Source organism: Asparagus officinalis, chromosome 7, assembly GCF_001876935.1.
Source record: "Asparagus officinalis chromosome 7, Aspof.V1, whole genome shotgun sequence".
In the NCBI taxonomy this organism is placed as follows: domain Eukaryota; kingdom Viridiplantae; phylum Streptophyta; class Magnoliopsida; order Asparagales; family Asparagaceae; genus Asparagus; species Asparagus officinalis.
Genome location: NC_033800.1, coordinates 146595227 through 146618179, shown reverse-complemented (window position 1 = coordinate 146618179; position 22953 = coordinate 146595227). Strand labels below are relative to the sequence as shown.

At 34.3% G+C, this 22953-nt stretch overlaps 2 protein-coding genes across 2 annotated transcripts; one reads left to right on the top strand and one right to left on the bottom strand.

Moving 5' to 3' along the window:
* LOC109850190 (phytanoyl-CoA dioxygenase) lies at positions 636–20601 on the top strand. Its single transcript, XM_020420141.1, has 9 exons — positions 636–779; positions 857–978; positions 1071–1131; positions 1399–1467; positions 1580–1698; positions 2161–2308; positions 2751–2895; positions 2965–3051; positions 20308–20601. Exons 1-9 carry the CDS (start codon positions 725–727, stop codon positions 20348–20350), a joined length of 849 nt encoding a protein of 282 aa, XP_020275730.1. The 5' UTR covers positions 636–724; the 3' UTR covers positions 20351–20601.
* Positions 20914–22147, bottom strand: LOC109850191 (peptidyl-prolyl cis-trans isomerase FKBP17-2, chloroplastic). The gene is made up of 2 exons (XM_020420142.1): positions 21682–22147; positions 20914–21393 (listed from the first exon to the last, which is right to left on the bottom strand). The coding sequence occupies exons 1-2, from the start codon at positions 22068–22070 to the stop codon at positions 21036–21038; spliced, it is 747 nt and encodes a 248-aa protein (XP_020275731.1). The 5' UTR covers positions 22071–22147; the 3' UTR covers positions 20914–21035.

Here is a 22953-nt window from a genome sequence, read left to right as displayed (position 1 = left end):
ATGGCGAACGGAGGAGGTCCGGCGTCGGAAGTCGCCGGAGGAGGCGTCGGGCGTGAGAGGACTGAGGTGTATGGGGACATTGGGGAGGCTGTGATTAAAGTAGAGATTTTTTAAGGGACAAATTTTCAAAAGAGACCTTTTTGATTTTTTATTTGTAAAAAACAACTCATTTTCAAAATATTTGTAAAAACCGACCTGGTTTCAGCCTCAGCGCTGAAACCAGGTCGGTTTTTGAAAAAAAGTAAAAACCGACCTGGTTTCAGCCTCAGCGCTGAAACCAGGTCGGTTTTTGAAAAAAAGTTAGTTCAACTCCCGTGAAGTTTCACAGTTCAAAAAAAAAATTGAACTGTGAAACTTCACGGGAGTTGAACTCCCGTGAAGTTTAGCAGCTTAATTAAAAGTTGCTAAACTTCACGGGAGTTCAACTCCCGTGAAGTTTCGGAAATTTTTTTTCAAAAACCGACCTGGTTTCAGCGCTGAGGCTGAAACCAGGTCGGTTTTTACAAATATCCTAGAAACAGGTCGTTTTTTACAAATAAAAGCTGAAATGGGACGGTTTTGAAAATTTGTCCATTTTTTAAGATAAGTGGGCTGTCAGGATAAATTTTCAGAAACAACCCTGAACTTTGGGGATTTTTTCAGAAGCACAATTTTCTTCTTCTATCACATCATACGCCTTCGTTGGATAAAACCATCGCCTCGTATGTCGGCTTGACTCTCAAAGATGGGAATCGCCGGAAGCCTCAGCCCCGATCAACTCGAGTTCTTCAATTCCAATGGTCAATCAAGTCTCAACTCAAAGAAACTTTTTTTATTATAGAAATCTCAATGAAAAACTGTTTTTTTTTTCAATTAGGGTATTTGGTTATTGATTCTTTCTCGAGCTTCGAAGAGATTCAGGAGATGAGGGATAGGATGGACGAACTGCTCAAGGGTTTCGATCCATCCAAGTCCTCAGTCTTTTCTACCAAGAATCAGGTCTTTTTTTTTTGAGACAGAAAAGATAGAATTTTGATGGGTATCAGCCAGCAAGAATTCCTTTTGAACCTTTTTTTTTTGGTTAATTTTAGAGGGAAGTGACAGATGAGTACTTCTACGAGAGCGCTGAGAATGTCTCCTTCTTCTTTGAGGGTGAGTGCTTGTTCTGTAATTTTATAAATTTTGAGCTTTGTTATGTACTTTGTCAACAAGATAGTGTTGAACTGGTAATATTTTAGTAATTTTGGAGGCAATTTGCAAGCATTTTCCCTGCGTTTTAATTGGCATTATGCCTGAAATTTTAGCACCAATTTTCTATTTAATATTTTATCATTGTACTCTGTATGTAATATGTATATTGAAATCCAAGGTTATCCTCATGCAGCAGTTATTCTATTATTGTTTCTTGTATTTATACAGAGAAGGCATTTGGAGATGATGGAAGCTTGAAGCAACCAAAGGAACTCTCTATTAATAAAGTTGGCCATGGTTTGCATATTCGATTAAATCTAAAACATTTCTTTGCTAGGAAGAAAGGTTTATTTAGTGTTGTTTCATGGTTACCAATATAGATATATTCTTTTACCTTTTGTTTGTGCAGCATTGCATGAAATTGAACCCATATTCAAAAAATTCACCAACTCGGAGAACGTGACGAGTATGTTTCTCTCATTGGGCTACAAGAGGCCAGTGGTTATTCAATCTATGTACATATTTAAGGTACTGTTTGGGTTTCGCTTTGTGGATCATTGTAGCTTTGATGTGGAAATGATTATAGTTATATATCTCATTTTTACGTAAGTCCTACACATTGGCAACAAATTTTGATATTAGTTCCTACCACCTGAGCAATGCTAATAGCTCCCATATCCTTTTTTCTCAAATCAGCACTACTGGTGTCTTTTAGGGTCATGTATATGGTGATTATATATTTTCACTCTAGCAAGAATTTTGTTTGTCTGCTATATGAATCATTTCTCCAATCAGCACTATTAAGGTCATAAAGGATCATGTATCTAGTAACTTAATAGCTCTCATATCCTTTTTAAGTTTTTAACTGCCTTGATCCATGTTAATTTAATCTACTTCTTTAGATATATATAATATTTCTTCTTTATATAAACAAATCTTTTATCGGAAACATGATTCATCATTTACAAACAATACTTTTTTTGTGTGCAGCAACCAGGCATTGGTGGAGAAGTTGTACCACATCAGGACAATTCTTTTATCTATACAGAACCTACATCCTGCACTGGGTTGTGGCTTGCTCTAGAAGATGCGACAATAACTAATGGTTGCCTCTGGGCTATTCCTGGCTCACATAAGAGTAGCCTTCCTTCCCCTTCTTGTTTTTATGGTTTTACGTTTATATGTCCCTTAAATCATGTATTTGCAAAACTACCCCCAAATCTCAGTACTTGCAAAATTATCGCATATCATCAACTTTAGGAAAAAAATACGCCCAAATCAAAAAACCATCAAACCTTGATGGGCTAATTTGTAACTGCAGTTTCAAACTGTCAATAAAATAATCAAATTTTTACCGACCAAGTCATCAAATCCAGCAGAGTTGATGATTTGTTGATTTGGGGATACTTTTTTTTTCTTCCAAAGTTGAAAATTTGGGGGTAGTTTTGCATATACTGAGATATGGGAGGCAGTTTCCCAAATATGCATGATTTAAGCGGGCATATATAAACCCTTCTTTTTAGTTATTACTTATTAGTGCTAATGGACATCTGTTTTTTCAATTTCTTGTTTGATCTTAGAGGGCCTTGTGAGAAGGTTTATCAGAGATGAAAATGGAGTGCACTTCGATCGTCCTTCACCGTCATATGATCAAAAGGAATTTGTGCCCCTAGAAGTAAAATCAGGTTCTTTGGTGGTTATACATGGTGACCTTGTGCATCAGAGGTAAGTATTTTGACTACATCTTGATGAGTGATAATTTAATTTTATTTTGCTAATTTCTGGTTATTGCAGCTTCGAGAATCTCTCTCCCGATTCTAGGCATGCCCTGAGCTTACATGTGGTGGATACTGATGGATTTGTGTGGGCCAAGGATAATTGGTTAGTGTATAAGGAACTTATATTTTTGAATTCCCCAATCACATTCAAGCTTGACTTTTTCTACAGTGATATATGTGAAACACGGGTCACACATAAACCATAGAACTTGAATGATCTTGTTATTTAGGCCCCTTTTGACATGTTTGATTTGATTTATGATAGTACAAGTTCATATGCAGGATTCTAGGAAGATTTTTTAGTTGAGGGGAATGCAAGGATGTCTTCTTTCTTATATGTTGTCTTTTGATAATAGGTCTAGGAAGATAAGATTTCATATCTACCCCCTCTCCCCTTCGTTGTCATATTTTTTCTTGTTTCCTCCTGGGGTTGCATGGATGGCCAATGATTGGTCATTAGGACCTTGATTATAACAAATACAGTGAAGCACAGTGCCTTTTGATATAGTTTTTCATCTTTGAAAGTGTCGAGGAAGCTAAGCAAAAAGTTATAACCCACAATATTTGTCGTTCTATACCGAATCACTTACTTGTGGTCAAGCATAGAAATGTTCATCCGATATCCTGAATAAACAATTTCTTGTGGACTATAGCCCACAATTTCGGCCTTTCTACGCCAAATCACTTCTTTCATTCATATATAAAAATATTTTTGCGAACTATCAAATTCACAATTTGTCGTGGACTATAATCCACAATTTTGGCCATAGTAGGCCAAATCACTTTTTGTGTTCTCACCTAGAAATATTTATTCAATCTCCCAAATTAATGATTTCTCTTGGACTATAACCCACAATCTTGGCTTTTTTTTGCGAAATCACTTCTTGTGTTCGCGCATAAAAATATTTATCTAATCTCCCAAATTAACTATTTCTCGTTGACAACCCACAATTTTAGATGTTTTTGGCCAAATCACTTCTTGTGTTCTTACATCGAAATATTCATCCGATCTCCCAAACTAATGATTTATCGTGGACTCTAGCCCACAGTTTTGGTCATTTTACACAAAATCACTTCTTGCATTGCCACATAGACTGTTTATGTGAGCTTCCAAACTAACGATTTCTTGTTTACTATAACCCATCATTTTTGCTATTTTATGCTAAATTAGCTTTTCCATTCACAGATAAAAAAATTTATGCGAACTATCAAATTCACAATTTCCTGTAGACTAAACATGATTTTTTGGCCGTTTTCAGCCGAATCACCTTTTGTGCTCTCACCTACAAATATTTATTTGGTTTTCCAAATTAACGATCTCTCATGGACTATAATCCATAATTTTTGTCATTTATGGCCAAATCACTTATTACATTCCCCTATAAAAATATTTATATGAGCTCTCAATTTCATGATTCTCATTGACTATAACCCATAATTTGGCCGTGTTTTGCCAAATTATTTCTTGTGTTCTCACATAGAAGTATTTATCCAATCTCCCAAATTAATGACTTCTCATGGACTACCCCATGATTTTGGTTGTTTTACATGAATGCACTTTTTGCATTCCCTCGTAAAAAATTAAGGTGAACTATCAAATTCACGATCCGTCATGGACTATAATCACAATTTTTGAATGTTTTCGACCAAATCATCTTGTGTTCCCGCATGGAAAATGTCTATTAGAGCATCAAATTCATGATTTCTCATGGGTTATAACCTACAATTTTAACTGTTTTCCACCAAATTGATTTCGTATAGAAATATTTACTCAATCTCCCAAATTAACAATGTGTCGTGGACTATAGCCCACAGTTTTGGTCGTTTTTGACCAAATCACTTCTTGTCCTCGCGCATTGAAATATTTATGCAAGCTCCTAAATTCGCGAATCCTTGTGGACTTTAACCCACAATTTTTCCGTTTTCGACTGGAAAACTTAGTGTCCTTGCATGGAAATCTTTATCCGATCTCAAAAATTAATGATTTCTCATGGATTGTTACTAGGGGTGCTAAACCGTATCCGTATCCAAGAAAATATCCGTAACTGTATCCGTTAGGATACGAATATGGTTACTCAAATCTATAACCGATAGGATATGGTTACATATATCGTTTTGTAGTGAAATATCTGTATCCGTATCCGAAATATCCGAATACATATTAGTCATACTTTTACGATGGTTTCGATTCTTAGATTATGGATTTGTGGTTAATTTTGATGATCAAGATGTATAATCTTAACTTTTTAATTATAATGGACATATTAGCTAACTCTTTTGTATCACATGAACTATGTTTTTCTCAATACTATCTAGTTTTCTCATATCTGTTTTGTATCTACATGCATATCCGCATGTATATCCGTAATCGTATCCGATTTTAGTGGATATGGTTATAAATTTTTCTTACCGAGCTATATCTGTATCCATATCCGTATCCGAGATGGGTAAGCGGATATGGATATGATAAGCATCATATTCGAGCCGTATTCGAACCGAATGCACCCCTAATTGTTACCCACAATTTTGAATGTTTTCGACCAAACCACTTCTTGTGTTTACTCATGGAAACATCTACGCGACCGCCCAAATTCATGATTTCTCATGGATTATAACCCACAATTTTGAATGTTTTTGGTCAAATCACTTCTTGTGTTCTCGCATATAATTATTTATTCAATCTCCCCAATGAACCATTTCTTGCGGACTATTACCCATAATTTTAGTCGCTTTCGGAGAAATCACTTCTTATTTCGTTCCCATATAGAAATATTTTTCAAGCTCCTTAATTAACAAATTCTCATAGAGTATAACCTATAATTTTGGCAGTTTTATGCAAAATCACTTTTCCTTTCCCACATAAAAATATTGTACTAACTATAAAATTCATGATTTCTTGTGAGCTATAGCCCACAAGTTTTGGCCGTTTTCGAACGAAACACTTATGTGTTCTAGTCTAGAAATATTTATCCGATCTCACAAATTAACAATTTCTCGTGGACTATAACCCACAATTTTGAATATTTTTGACCAAACCACTTGTGTTCCCTCATAGAAATATCTACGCGACCTCTTAAATTCACGATTTCTTGTGGATTATAGCCCACAATTTTGAATGTTTTTGGCCAAATTACTTTTTGTGATCTTGCATATAAATATTTCCTAAATTAATGATTTCTCATGGACCACAATTTAGGTCGTTTTCGGCTAAATCACTTCTTCCATCGTTCCTAAATAGAAAATATTATGCGAGCTCCCTAATTAACAATTTCTCGTAGACTATAGCCTATGATTTTGGTGGTTTTATGGCAAATCACGTTTCCTTTTCCCACAAAAAATATTTACACGAACTATCAAATTCATGATTTCTCATGAGCTATAGCCCATAATTTTGACCGTTCTCGACCAAATCATTGTGTGTTCTTACATAGAAATATTTATTCATCTCCCAAATTAATGATCCCTCATGGACTATAACCGACAGGTTTGGCTGTTTTCGGTCAAATCACTTATTACATTACTGCATTGAAATATTTATGCGAGCTCCCAAATTCACGATTTCTCGTGGATTATAACCCACAATTTTGGTCGTGTTTTGGCAAATTACTTTTAGTTTTCTCAAATAGTAATATTTATCTAATCTCTCGAGTTAACGATTTCTTATGGACTATAACCCATAATTTTACTCGTTTTACGCGAATTTACTTTCTTTACATCCCACAAATAAAATAAATGTTTACGAGAACTAACAAATTCATGATTTGTCGTGGACTATAACCTACAGTTTTAAATGTTTTCAACCAAATCACTTGTGTTCCTGCATGGAAATATCTATGTGATTTCTCAAATTCACGATATCACATAAGCTACCCTACATTTAAACCGTTTTCGGTCAAATTACTTGTGTTCTTGCATTGAAAGATTTATCCATTCTTCGAAATTAACAACATATCATGGACTATAACTCACAATCCTGATCGTTTTCGGCCAAATCACTTGTTGCATTCCCGCATAAAAATATTTATTAAATATCCGAAACTAACATGTTCTCTTGGACCATAACCCACAATTTTGGTTTTTTGCCTAATTTTTTTATTGTATTCCCGCATAGAAATATTTGTGCGAGCTTCTTAGTTAATGAATTTGTGTGGATTATAACCCTTAATTTTGGGTATTTTACACCAAATCACTTCTTGCATTCCCACATAGTACTGTTTATGCGAGCTTCCAAACTTATGATTTCTTGTTTACTATAACCCATAATTTTTGCTATTTTATGCTAAATTAGCTTTTCCATTCGTACATAAAAATATTTATGCCAAATATCAAATTCACATTTCTTGTGGATTATTACCCACAATTTTGGTCATTTTCTGGCGAATTACCTTTTGTGTTCTCACTTGGAAATATTTTTCGATCTTCCAAATTTAGATCTCTCATGGACTTTAACCAATAGCTGTGGCCATTTTCAACCAAATCACTTATTACATTCCAGTTTACAAATATTTATGCTAGCTCCCTATTTCACGATTTCTCGTTGACTATAACCCATAATTTTGGCCGTGTTTGGCCAAATTACCTCTTGTGTTCTCACACAGATCTCTCAAATTAATGATTTCTCTTTTACTATAACTCGTAGTTTTCGTTGTTATATGCGAATGCACTTTTTGCATCCCCATGTAAAAAAAATAATGTGAACCATCAAATTCACGATTTGTTTGGGTCTATACCCTCAAATTTGAATATTTTGGACCAAATCTCTTCTTTTCTTCCTGCATGGAAATGTCAATGTGAGCTCCTAATTTCACGATTTGTTGTGGACTATAGCCCAGAATTTTGATCATTTTCAGCCAAATTACCTCTTGTGTCTCGTATAAAAATATCTATCCGATCTCCCCAATTAAAATTTCCTGTAGACTATAACACAATTTTGGTCTTATTTGGCCAAATCACTTGCTTTCCCATATAAAAATAGTTATCTAATCTCCCAAATTAACGATTTCTCATGGACTATAACCCACAATTTTGGTAGTTTTCGACCAAATCACTTCTTGTTTTGTCGCATAGAAATATTTGCAAGCTCCCAAATTCATGATTTCTCTTGGACTTTAACCTACATTTTTTTGCCGTTTGAGACATAAAAATATCTACGCGACCTTGTAAATTCATGATTTATCGTGGATTATAACCCATAGTTTAGAAGGTTTTTGCCCAAATACTTCTCGTGTTCTTGCATATAAATATTTATTCAACCTCCCAAATTAATGATTTCTCGTGGACAACTCACAATTTTTGTCATGTTTAGGCAAATCACTTTTTGCGTTCCCACATGGAAATGTTTATGTGAGATCCTAAATTAACGATTTCTCACAGACTATAACCCATAAATTTGGCAGTTTTATACCAAATCACTTTTTTCTTTTCGACATAAAAATATTTTTATAAACCATCAAATTCAAAATTTCTTGTGAGCTTAGCCCACAATTTCGGCCATTTTCGACTAAATCACTTTTGTGTTCTCAGTTAGGAGTATTTATTCGATCTCCCAAACTAACGATCTCTCATGGACTATAACCTCAGTTTTGGCTGCTTTTCAGCCAAATCACTTATTACGTCCCCACATAGAAATATGTATGCGAGCTCCCAAATTCACGATTTCTTATGGATTATAACCCACAATTTTAATTGTTCTCCACCAAATTACTTCTTGTGTCAATGATTTCTCGTGGTAATCCACAATTTTCATAGTTTTTTGCCAAAGCATTTCTTATTTTCCCGCATAGAAATATTTATGCGTGCTCCCAAATTCACGATTTCTCATGGACTTTTTTAACTCATAATTTTGGTTTTCGACCAATCACTCATTGTATTTCCTCATGGAAATATCTATGCGACCTCCCAAATTCACAATTTCTCGTGGATTATAATACAATTTTGAATGCTTTCGGCCAAATCACTTTCGTGATCTCGCATATAAATATTTATTCAACCTCTCATTAACAATTGTTGTGGATTATAACCTACAATGGTAGTCATTTCAAGCAAATCACTTGTGTTCCTACAAAAAATGTTTATGCGAGCTCCTAAACGATATCTCATAGGCTATTACCCATAATTTGGCGGTTTTATGCCAAATCACTTTTTTCTTTCCCACATAAAATATCTATACGAACTATCAAATTCACGATTTCTCGTGAGCTATTCGGCTGTTCTCACCTAAATCACTTTTTGTGCTCTCACCTAGAAATATTTATTCGATATCACAAATTAATGATGTCTCATGGACTATAACCCACAGTTTCTTGATCACTTATTACGTTCCTGCCTAGAAATATTTATGTGAGCTTCGAAATTCATGATTTCTTGTGACTTATAACCTACAATTTTGGTTGTGTTTGGCCAAATTACTTGTGTTCTCACATATTAATATTTTCCAATTTTCACAAATTAATGATTTGTCGTTGACTATAAACCATAATTTTGGCCGTTTTATGCAAATTCACTCTACATCCCTAAAAAATGTTTGTGTGAACTAATAAATTCACGATTTATCATGGGCTGTAACCCACAATTTTGAATGTTTTCGACCAAATCACTTACATTCCCGCATGGAAATATATAAGAACTATCAGATTCACAATTTCTTATGGATTATAGCCCGACATTTTGACTGATTTCTTCCAATTACTTGTGTTCTTGCACTGAAATATTTATCTGTTCTATATTAATGATATTTTGTGGACTATAACCCACAATCTTGATCTTTTTTGCCATATCACTTCTTGCATTCCCGAATAAAAAAAATTATTCGATCTCCAAAATTAACGATTCCTCGTGGACTATAACCTACAATTTTGGATGCTTTCGGCTAAATCACTTCTTCTATTCCTGTGTGGAAATACTTATGCAAGCTTCCAAATTTAGGACTTCTAGTGGACTATAATTCACAATTTTGAATGTTTTCGACCAAATCACTTACTGTGTTCATGCAAGGAAATGCTTATGCGAGCTCCAAAATTCACGATTTATCATGAACTTTACCCCACAATTTTAATCGTTTTTGGCCAAACTAGTTGCGTTCTCACGTAGTAAAATTTATCTGATTTTCCAAATTAATGATTTCTTGTAGACTATAATCCACATTTTTGGTAGTTTTTGGCAAAATCACTTCTTGTTTTTCAGTAGAGAAATATTTATGTGAACTCCCAAATTCAAGATTTCTCGTGAACTTCAACCCACAATTTTAGTCATTTTCGCCCAAATCACACATTGTGTTCCCTCATGGAAATATCTGTGCGACCTCCCACTTTTGATTTCTCACGGTTTATACCCTTCAATTTTGAACGTTTTCAATCAAATTACTCTTGTGTTCTCGCATATAAATATTTATTGTACCTCCTAAATTAACAACTACATGTGGACTATAACCCACATTTTTGGTTGTTTTTGGACAAATCACTTCTTGCGTTCCCATGTAGAAATGTTTATGTGAGCTCTGAAATTCACGAATTCTCATCGACTATAATCCATAATTTTGGTGGTTTGACACCAAATCACTTTTTCCTTTTGCACATAAAAATATTTATATAAACTATCAAATTCATGATTTCTCGTGAGCTATAGCCCACGAGTTTAGCCGTTTTTGACCAAATCACGTTATATGTTCTCACCTAGAAATATTTATTCGATCTCTCAAATTACCGATCTCTCATAGACTATAACCTATAGCTTTGCTGTTTTTTGACCAAATCACTTAATTAAGTTCCAGCATAGAAATATTTATGCAAGCTCTCACATTCACAATTTCTCATGGGTTATAACACAATTTTGGTCGTGTTTGGCCAAATTTCTTTTTTGTGTTCTCACATAGTGATATTTATCCAATCTCCCAAATTAATGATTTCTCATCGACTATAATCTATAACTTTGGCCGTTTATGTGAATTCACTTTTTACATCCCACAAAAAAATTATGTGTGAACGAACAATTCATGCTTTGTTGTGGACTGTTACCCATAGTTTTGAATGTCTTTGGCAATATCACTTATTGTATTCCCACATGAAAATATCTATAAGGATTCCTAAATTCACAATTTCTCATGGACTATAATCCAACATTTTGACTTTTTTCGGCGAAATTACTTGTGTTCTCGCATTGAAATTTAATACGTTCTCTGAAATTAACGATACCTCATGGACTATAATGTATAATCTTGATCGTTTTTGGCCAGATCACTTGTATTCTCAAATAAAAATATTTATTCGATCACTCAAATAAATGATTACTCTTTGACTATGACCTACAATTGTGGATGTTTTCGGCCAAATCACTTTTTCTATTCCTACGTGGAAATATTATGCGAACTCCTAAATTTGCGATATCTGGTGGACTATAACCAACAATTTTGGAATGTTTTTTGACCAAATAACTTGTGTTTGTGCACGGAATATTTATGCTCTCAAATTCACGATTCACGTGGACTATAACCCTTAATGTTGACCACTTTTGACCAATTTACCTCGTGTTCTCACATAGATATTTATCTGATCCCCCAAATTAACAATTTTTCGTGGACTATCCCACACAATTTTGGTTCTTTTTGGCCAAGTCTTTTCTTGTTTACCCATATACAAATGTTTATGTGAGCTCCTCCATAAATATTTCTCTTGGACTATAAGCCCTAATTTTGATTATTTTACACTAAATCACTTCATGCGTTCTCACATAGAAATGTTTATGCGAGCTCCCAAATTCATGATTTCTCATGGATTGTAACACACAATTTTAAACATTTTCGACCAAATCACTTTTTGTGTTCCCTCATTGAAATATATATGTGATCTCTCCCAAATTCACAATTTTCATGTGGACTATAACCTGCAATTTTGATCTTTTACAGCCAAATTACTTTGTGTGTTTGACATATAAATATTTATTCAATCTCCCAAATTCACGATTTTCTTGTGGACTATAACCCACAATTTTGATCTTTTACAGCCAAATTACTTCGTGTGTTTGATATATAAATATTTATTCAATCTCCCAAATCACTTGTTGCGTCATTCTCACATAGAAATGTTTGAACTCCCTATTTAACAGTTTCTTGTAGACTATAACCACTAAGTTTGGCGGTTGTACGCTAAATCACTTTTTCCTTTCCACATAAAAATATTTACATGAGACATCAAATTCACGATTCATGTGAGCTATAACCCACAATTTGGGCCGTTTTCGGCCAAATAACCTTTTGTGTTCTCACCTAGAAATCTTTGTTCGATCTCCCAAATTAACGATCTCTCATGGACTATAACCCACAGTTTTGGCTGTTTTTGACCAAATCACTTAGTATGTTCTTGTATAGAAATATTTATGCAAGCTCCCAAATTCATAATTTCTTATAAATTATATCCCATAATTTGACCGTAATTTTTCAAATATTTATCCGATCTTCCAAATTAATAATTTCTTATGGACTATAATCATAGTTTTGGTTGTTTTATGCGAATGCCCTTTTGCATTTGTACGTAAAAAAATTAATGTGAACTATCAAATTCATGATTTGTTGTGGGTTAAAAAAATTAACGTGAACTATCAACTTCACGCCTTGTCGTGGATTATAACCCATAATTTTGAATGTTATCGATCAAATCACTTATGCTCCCGCATGGAAATATCTTATCCACAATTTTGAATGTTCAATCCACCATTTTGTCGTTTTCGACTAAATAACTTATTGTGTTCTAGCATGAAAAATATTTATCCGATCTTACAAATTAACAATTTCTCGTTGACTATAACCAACAATTTTGAATGTTTTCGGCCAAATCACTTCTTTTGTTCCCTCATGGAAATATCTAAGCAACCTCTCAAATTCACGATTTCTCATGGATTATAACCCACAGTTTTGTACGTTTTCTGCCAAATTTCTCATGTTCTCGTATAGAAATATTTATTCAATCATCCAAATTAAAGATTTCTAGTGGACTCTAACCTGCAGTTTTGGCCATTTTCGAGCCAATCACTTGCGTTCCCATATAGAAACATTAGAGCTCCTATATTAACAATTTCTCATATACTATAACCCATTATTTATTGTGGACTTTAATGCACAATTTTGGCATTTTTTGGCGAAATCACTTATTTCGTTCCCGCATATAAATATTTATGCTAGTTCTTAACTTCATGATGTCTCATGTACTATAACCTATAATTTTGGCAGTTTTATGCGAATTCACTTTGTACATTTCACAAAAATATATTCATGTGAACTAATAAATTCACGATTTGTTGTGGTCTATTACCCACAATTTTGAATGTTTTTGATCAAATCACCTCTCGTATTTTCCCGCATGGGAATATCCAAGATTTTAAATATCAGATATCGGGGAAATATCGAATGGCCAAAATTCATGTCGGATTGCGGATATCGGTGATAAATCGGGGATATGTGGTAAATATCGGAATGCTATAACAGATGTTTTCATATATAGTATGATGCACTAAAATGTAATCTCTACATACTTACGAAAATCTAAGCATACAAAATGTAAAAAATATATGTTTAGGATCACTAATCAGCATTGTAAAACAAATAAAAGCACAAATCAGTGCTGCAACAATTGGATTGATTTTTTAAGGTCAAAATGTCATTTGATATAATAGGAAAATTATAATATGTCGCCCAAAAATTGCCAAATGCGGTATATTGTTTTGCGACAAGCCATATAAAAGCATATATCAGCCAACATATTAGCTGATATATCAGTCATATCAGGGATATATCGCCCAAAATACTCAAAAAGCGGTAAAGGATATTTGGAGACTATATCGGTTGCGGCAAGCCCTGTAAAAGGATATATCGGGGGATATATCGAGCCATGTCGGGGATATTTAAAACAATGGGAATATCTACAAGAATGCCAAAATTTTCGACTTGTCATGCACTATAACCCAACATTTTGACCATTTTCGACCAATTTTCTTGTGTTCTTGCATTGAAATATTTATCCATTCTCCTAACCTAACGATATATCGTGGACTCAAAAAGCGGTAAAGGATATTTGGAGACTATATCGGTTGCGGCAAGCCCTGTAAAAGGATATATCGGGGGATATATCGAGCCATGTCGGGGATATTTAAAACAATGGGAATATCTACAAGAATGCCAAAATTTTCGACTTGTCATGCACTATAACCCAACATTTTGACCATTTTCGACCAATTTTCTTGTGTTCTTGCATTGAAATATTTATCCATTCTCCTAACCTAACGATATATCGTGGACTATAATCCACAATTTTGATCGTTTTCGGCCAAATTACTTCTCGCGTTCTTTCATAAAAATATCTGTTCGATCTCCCAACTTAACGATTTCTCTTGGACTATAACCCACAATTTTGACCAATTTCGACCAAATTACTTCTTGGGTTCTCCAATATAAATATTTATATCATCTTCTAAATTTACAATTTTTCATGGACCATGACCCATGATTTTGGTCATTTTCGGCCAAATCTTTCTTGCGTTCCCTCTTAAGAATGTTTACATAAGCTCCTTAATTAATGATTTCTCGTGGACTATAACCTACAATTTTGATTATTTTACACGAAATCATTTTTTTCCGTTCCCACAGAGAAATGTCTATGCGAGCTTCCAAACTTACGATTTCTCGTGGACTATAACCCTTTTTTTGTCATTTTATGCGAAATTATTTCTTCTATTCCATTTCTACATAAAAATATTTGTGGGAATTCATTGTTTGTCATGGACTATAACCCATAATTTTGGTCGTGTTTGGCCAAATGACTTGTGTTCTCACATAGAAATATTTGTTCGATCTCCCAAATTAATGATTTCTCATGGATTATAAGCCATACTCTTGACTGTTTGACGCGAATGTAGTTTTGCATTCCTATGTAAAAAAAATTAATGTGAATAATCAAATTCACGATTTGTCGAGGACTATAACCCACAGTTTTGAATATTTTTGATCAATTCACTTCTTGTGTTCCTGCATGGAAATGTCTATACGACCTCCCAAATTTAGGATTCCTTGTGGATTATAACCCACAATTGTGATCGTTCTAAGCCAAATTGCTTTTTGTTTCTTTTATAGAAATATCTATCCAATCTCCGAAATTAACGGTTTCTCGTAGACTATATAACCCACAATTTTGGTCATTTTTGCCAAATTAGTTCTTGTTTTTCCGCATATAAATATTTATGCGAGTTCCCAAGTTCACTATTTGTTGTGGACTTTAACATACAATTTTGGTTATTTTTCAACCAAATCACTTATTGTGTTCTCGCGTGGAAATATTTATTCGATCTCACAAATTAATGATTTCTCGTGAACTACAACCTACAAGTTTAAATGCTTTTGACCAAATCGCTTCATGTGTTCCCTCATGAAAAAAATCTACGGGTCCACCCAAATTCACTATTTCTCGTGGATTATAACCCACAAGTTTGAACGTTTTCGACCCAATTAATTATTGTGTTCTCGCATATAAATGTTTATTCTATCTCCTATATTAACGATTTTTTGGACTATAACCCACAATTTTGATGGTTTTACGGCAAATCACATTTTCCTTTCCTATATAAAAATGTTACTACGAACTATCATAGTTATGATTTCTCGTGAGTTATAACCCACAATTTTGCCCGATTTCTCACCAAGAAATATTTACTCAATCTCCCTTATTAATGATTTCTCATTGATTATAACCCACACTTTTGGTTGTTTTTGGCCAAATCACTTGTTACGTTCCTGCATAAAGATATTCATGGAAGCTTCCAAATTCATGATTTCTCGTAGATTATGAGTTATGCATGTGAGCTCCCAAATTCACGATTTCTCGTGGATTATAACTCATAATTTTGGTCATATTTGGCCAAATTACTTTTTATGTTCTCACATATAATATTTATCCAATCTCCCAAATTAATAATTTCTCATGGACTATAACCCATAATAAGCCCGTTTTATTTTAATTTACTTTTACATCACCAAAAATATTATGCGAACTAACAATTCACGATTTGTCGTGAACTATAACCCACAATTTTGAATGTTTTTACCAAATCACTTACTGTGTTCTTGCATTGAAATATCAATGCAGACTCTCAAATTCATATGTTCCCATGGACTATAACTATAATTGACTGTTTTGAGCCAAATTACCTTGTGTTCTCACACTAAACTATTTATTCGTCCTCCCATAGTAAAGATATTTTGTAGAATAACCCCATAATCCAACGAAATCACTTCTTGCATTCTCGCATAAAACTCTTTATTCGATCCCAAATTAACGATTTCTCTTGGTCTATAATTTATAATTTTGGGTGTTTCTCGTCAAATAACTTTTCCTGTTCCTGCATGGAAATACTTATGCGAGCTCCAAAATTTATGATTTCTCGTGGACAATTTGAAAGTTTTTGACCAAATCACTTGTGTTTCTGCATGGAAACATTTGTGCTAACTCTCAAATTCACGATTTCTCGTGGACTACAACCCTTAATTTTCAACATTTTAGACCAAATTACATGGTGCGTTCTAGTAGAATAATATCTATCAGATCTCCCAAATTAACAATTTTTCATGGACTATAACCTACATCTTTGATTGTTCTCAGCCAAATCTTTTCTTGTATTCTGCTATAGAAATGTTCTTGTGAGCTATACCAGATTCACAATTTCTCGTGGAACCGACAATTTTGACCATTTTCTAGTAAATTACCTTTTGTATTTTCGTATACAAATATTTACCTAATCCTCCAAACTAATGATTTTTCATGAACTATAACCCACGATTTTTGTTGTTTTCGGCCATATGTTTTCTTACATTTCTGCATAGAAATATTTATGCGAGTTCCTTAATTAACGATTTCTCATGGATAACAATGCACTATTTTGATTATTTTACACCAAATTACTTTTTGTGTTCTCGCATAGAAATGTTTATGCGAGCTCCCAAATTAATGATTTCTTCTAAACTATAACGCATAATTTTTGCTGCTTTACGCCAAATAACTTTTTCCATTCCCACATGAAAATATTTAAGCGAACAATCAAATTCACTATTTCTTGTGGACTACAACTCACAATTTTGGCTATTTTTGGCTGAATCACCTTTTGTGTTCTCATCTAGAGATATTTATATAAATCTCACAAGTTAATGATTTCTCGTGGATTATAACCTGCAATTTTGGATGTTTTCGGCCAAATAACTTGGTGAGATCCTGAGGTCCCAAATTTACGATTCCTCATAAACTATAACCATCAATTTTCGGCAGAATGACTTCTTGTCTTCTTGTATAAAAATATTTATTCCATCTCCCATCTTAATGGTTTTTCATAGACCATCATCCACAATTTTGGCCATTTTATGCCAAACCTATATTTGCATTCTCACATAAAAAAATTTATGTGAACTTGCAAATCCACAATTTCCTGTCGATTATAACCCACAATTTGACCGTTATAGCCAAATCAATTTTTGTGTTCTCACATAGAAAAATATTTGCCCCATATCCTAATTTAATGATCTCTCGTAGATGATAACTCGTAATTTTGGTCATTTTCACCCATCACTTATGGCTTCCTGCATAGAAATATTTATGCCGAAGCTTCCTGAGTCAATTTTCATTTGAATCAATTATTTTGTTCTCGCATATAAATGTTTATATGATGTCCCGAATTAATGATTTCTTATAGACTATAACCCATAAATTCAGCCGTTCTATGCCAATCATTTTTTGCATTTCACATAAATATATTTATGCGAACTATCAAATTTATGATTTGTTGTAGACTATAACTGACAAGTTTGCTCGTTTTCCGCCAAATTGCTTTTCTATTCTCCATTAGAAAAATTTATCCGATCTCCAAAGTTAATTATTTCTCTTTGATTTTAATCACTGTTTTAAATATCGGCCGATAATCGATATTATCGGCCGAGTTATCGGATTTGGGAGCTCTCCGCTAGGATAAATTGGATTTTTAATCGGTTATCGTTTTTCTAGGTTTATCGGCGATTTATCGGCGTTATCGGCACTTATCGGCCGATAAGTAAGACTTTTTTATCGGGATTATCGGGATTATCGGCCAATTTGGACTAACATTATATTTTTTCAAGGCTATGATGCAAGTTTCGCTTTCTACAGTTAGTTAATGATTCTAAACATGATGATTTACATTTTGGTATGTTTATATTTCATTAAGCATGATTAGATTACATTTTTTAATTGGTATATTATATATACACATTATTTAGTATATCACTCCGATAAATACTACTTATCCCCGATATATCCCCGATTTCCGCTATCCGATAAGGATTTTGGCCGTCCGATAAATCCCCGATAACCGATATTTAAAACCTTGATTTTAATGCATAATGTTGGCCGTTTTTGTTCAAATCACTTGTATTCGTTTTCTTTTGGATTATAACCCACAATTTTTACCGTTTTCATCCAAATCAGTTCTTGTGTTTATGCAAGGAAATATTTATCCAATCTTCTAAATTGACAATCTCTCATGGATTATAGCCCACAAGTTTGGTCATTTTCGACCAAATCACTAATTGCATTCCTACATAGAAATGTTTATGCAAGCTCCTAAATTAACAATTTCTTGTGGTGTCCCATAATTTTGGCCGTTTTATGGCTAAATCACTTCTTGCATTGCCACATAGAAATGTTTGTGCAAGCTCCTAAATTAATGATTTCTTATGGTGTCCTATAATTTTTGTTGTTTTATGCATATCATTTTTTGCATTCCCGCTAGTGTTTTAAATATTGGCTGATAAACCGATATTATCAGCAATTTATTGGTTTTAGGGGCCTTCTGCTATGACAAGTTTGATTTTAAATCGGTTATCGTTTTTGCATGTTTATCGACGATAATGCGGCGATAAAGTTAAATATCGGCTGATATTATCGGCCTTTAGTTTGGGTTTGAGTTTGCTCTTTAGATGTTAAAGAATTATAAACTATTTGTTGCTTTTGGAACTTGGTTGTTTGGTGATTAGCTTATGTTTGTTTATGAACATTGACATGGCTCATAACTATTAAATCCCAACTTAGTGAGTTAGTTTATCATCTCGTGAATACATAATAATTATAATTATGTTGATGATTCTTCATTCTTTATGTTAGCTTGTTATTTGCTTGTATGTTATTCTATTTTTACTAACTATGCACTCGAATGGTTTCATCATGCAATCAAGAAGCAAGTTTCTGCCATTGGTTAGTGATCCTAAACATGATTATTTACATTTTAGTATGTTTATATTTCATTAAGTATAGTTAGATTATATTTTAGGATATTATAATATGTGTATACGCTATCCGGTAATACCACTCCGATCAATACTGCTTATCATATCCCCGATATCTGCTATCCAATATGGATTTTGACCGTCAGATAAATACACGATAACTGATATTTAAAACCTTGATTCCCACATTAAAATATTTATGTGAACTATCACATTCACAGTTTCTCATGGACTATAATCCACAGTTTTGACCGTTTTTAGCTAAATCACTTTTTGTGTTCTCACCTAGATATTTATTTGATCTCCCAAATTAATGATTTCTCACGAGCTGTAACTCACATTTTTTGTTTTTTTTCAGCCAATTTACATATTACGTTTCTGCATAGAAATATTTATGCAAGATCTTAAATTCATGATTTCTCATGGGCTATAACCCACAATTTTCGGCGTGTTTGGCTAAATTACTTATTGTGTTCTCACATAGAAATATTTATTTGATCTCCCCTAATGAACAATTCTCGTGGACTATATCTCACAATTTTGGTTGTTTTACACTAGTTCACCTTTTTGCCTTCCCACATAAAAATATTTATGCAAACTATCAAATTTATGCGAATTATCAAATTTACAATTTTTGCATTCACACAAAAAAAAATTTATTCCAAATCTCTTCACGTGTTTCCACATGGAAAATTTTATGCAACCTTCCCCTTTCCCTGGTGATAGGAGGTCTAACAAGATAATATTTCATCTCTACCCTCTTGCTTGCGTGGAAGGCCAGTGATTGTTCAGTAGGACCTTTGATTATAACAAATATAGTAAAGCACAGTGCATTGTGATGTAGATTTTAGCTTTAAAAGTTTCGAGGGAGGTTAGCAAAAAGTTAATAAGTTTTTCATCGCGATGCCTTGGGAAAAATACGAACATGCTATGTTAAGAAATACTAGTTACTATGCTTCTATTTCTTTGTAGATATTACTTTTGACGATTTTGTACAGTATCTTGTATTGTACAATCTCACTGATTATATATTTATTTTATTTTTGACCTTTTTTCTGTTTATTTTTGTTGAATCAGGATAAGAAGGAAAACAGACCCAGAACCTCTTTATGTATCCTGAACAACCGAGTACCCCCAGCAGAACAATGGAAGTTGCTGATGTTTACTCATTTCAACACCAACGAATCAAACTATGCCTAAGAAATGAGGCCTTGCAAGCTAACTCAGGAACTGTTCTTTGTCGTATAAAAGACTTTGTCTTTTTCTTTTTCTTTTTTTTTTAGCTCAATAAGGTTTGTGCAGAATAATTGATGTATTCTTTCTAGATGCAGTGATGAGATAACATTATATGGATTACTTTGCTTATGATCTCTTTTTCTTCTTCTTCCTCTTTTTTTTTCTGACTTGATAAATGTTGCATTAACACTGTTAGGGTATAAAATTGTAACTCTCACCACAACTTTGGAGCTATGGTGCAATGACGAGGTCCTTGAACATGAAGAGAGCAATCCATGTTCAATTTCCCACCGGCCACAAATTTGAAGCAAATTATCAAAAAGACGAGCATAGCTATTTGATTCTAAGTTTTGGTCTGTAAAACGGACGTTCAACCTGTGGTAGTAGTGGCAGTGTCTTGTGATGCCTATGCCTGCCCTGTTCAAATTTCACCCGAGACCCTTCTGATATTGATTACGTACATGAATAAAATTTTCTAATGACGACCAATATGAACATTGTGCTCGGAAACACAAAGGTACCACGTCACTACAAATTGAAACATACAAACATCTCCTCATATCACAGCTTCAAGCCGGTGCGATGGAGACTCTATCAACCTGAACAACAAACTCAAGTGTTGCTGATGGCGGTATCCGATGTCCTTCACCCAAATCCGCCCCCTCGTCGCCAAACCCTAACGCTGCTGGTACAATCACCCTCCTCTTCCCTCCGGCGCGCATCGTTCTTAGTACATACTCAATCCCTTCACACATTCCTTTTGTGTAAGGCCTTGATCCTACTACTAGTGCTAGAGGCCTTTTCCCTTGTTCAAATGTGTTGACGAATTCTTCTTCATTGCTTCCTGCTACTTTGCCTTTGAGGTCGATGACGATTAGGTCGCCTTGTTTTAGTGTGGCTCCTCCTCCGACTTTTATGTCATAGTATCTGAAACATGAACAAACAGGCAAACGTTACTACCTTCGGTGAAATTTGTGGTTATTTACCTAGGGGTTCTATTCGCCAACATGAATCTGTAGGGATGGTTGGTTTCCAAAGTACGATACTACAGGGGGTCTATGCGCAATTGAATCACTACACTGTCGAGAAGACAACAGAAGAGATATTCTCGATGACAGTTTAGATGAGAAGATACTATCAGAACTCGTCCTGTAAAGATACTGTTTAGTAAATGTCGTCTCAGATTACTTTGATTATACAAAGTTTTTCGTGCACCTGATTCCATTCGGCAATGCCACCTCGACCTCACTCTCTGCATCCTTGGTATTAGCCTCCTGCTGAGACGCTTCAAACCTGGTCTTGATCTGCTCCGACACCACTCCGAACGCGAGGAACCCGACCCATGCGAGCCCAGCGCCGAGCCCGAACCGCCTCGTCAGCGACGATGCAATCCAGTCTGTGGACTCTGCGGGCGTTGACACGGATTTTGGCTTCGGTAGTGTTGGTCCTGGCTCTGGCTTTGCAATCAGAGGTTGGTTTGCCTGAGTCTGAGGCTGGGACTGAGTTTGTTGTTTGCCTTGTTGAGAAGTGCAGTTGGCGAGCTGAGTTTTGGAGAGAAGAGGGCGAGGGAGATTAATGGCTGGTGAGCCTAAGAATGCAGCCATTGTTGATTCAATGGGAGCCTTGTCAGGAGATGGTATGTCTCTATTGAGATTGCACTTTTTTTTGTGCACAAATTAGAAGCAGCCAGTGATGCCTTATCTCGAGAGAGCCAGCCTCTTTGTGAATTAGTCTAGGCCCGTGACGTGCACGTGTAGTTTTGATTGTAATTATGTGGTATCTAATTTGTTTTTGCCCCCCATATTATCTCCCGAATTGTAACTACTTCTAAATTATCCACCAAATTATTATCTTAATTAAGGAGTATATTTAATTCGAGAAAAAAAAAATCCGTCCGATCTCGTGGTTGATAATAATTAAGTCATGCTTAAAGTTTCATTCTTTTCATGCATGATATGATACTATGCATAAGGAGGATTATGTTAAGTAAGCGGATTTCTCTCGCTTGGCTTTAATTAAATAAAATAATATATTTGAGATATCCCTTCTCAATGTTGATGATTCGCTTATTTTAAACAAAGAAAGAACATCAAATACATTTTTAAATGGTTGGAAATCACTAAAAATGTTACGGTTACGGATATACATGCGGATATATAAGCGGATATGTATGCGGATACAAAACGGCTATGAGAAAACTAGATAGTATTGAGGAAAAACATAGTTCATGGGATACAAACGAGTTTGTTAATATATTCACTATAACTGAAAAGTTAAGATTAGACATATTGATCATCAAAATTAACCACAAATCCATAATCTAAGAATAGAAACTCTCGTGAGAGTATGACTAATATGTATTCGGATATTTCGGATACGAATACGGATATTTTACTACAAAACCATATTCGTAACCATATCCTATTTGTTATAGATTTGAGTAACCATATCCTTATCCTAACGGATACGGTTACAGATATTTCCTCG

What these genes read in the sequence shown, in the direction of transcription:
- LOC109850191 (XM_020420142.1), bottom strand. Translation starts at nt 22,070, where the DNA reads ATGGCTGCATTCTTAGGCTCACCAGCCATTAATCTCCCTCGCCCTCTT. An exon ending in GCATTGCCGAATGGAATCAG is followed by an intron (nt 21,394 to 21,681) that starts GTGCACGAAAAA and finishes TTCATGTTTCAG; the next exon opens with ATACTATGACATAAAAGTCG.
- LOC109850190 (XM_020420141.1), top strand. Translation starts at nt 725, where the DNA reads ATGGGAATCGCCGGAAGCCTCAGCCCCGATCAACTCGAGTTCTTCAAT. An exon ending in GGTGACCTTGTGCATCAGAG is followed by an intron (nt 2,896 to 2,964) that starts GTAAGTATTTTG and finishes TGGTTATTGCAG; the next exon opens with CTTCGAGAATCTCTCTCCCG. An exon ending in GTGTGGGCCAAGGATAATTG is followed by an intron (nt 3,052 to 20,307) that starts GTTAGTGTATAA and finishes TTGTTGAATCAG; the next exon opens with GATAAGAAGGAAAACAGACC.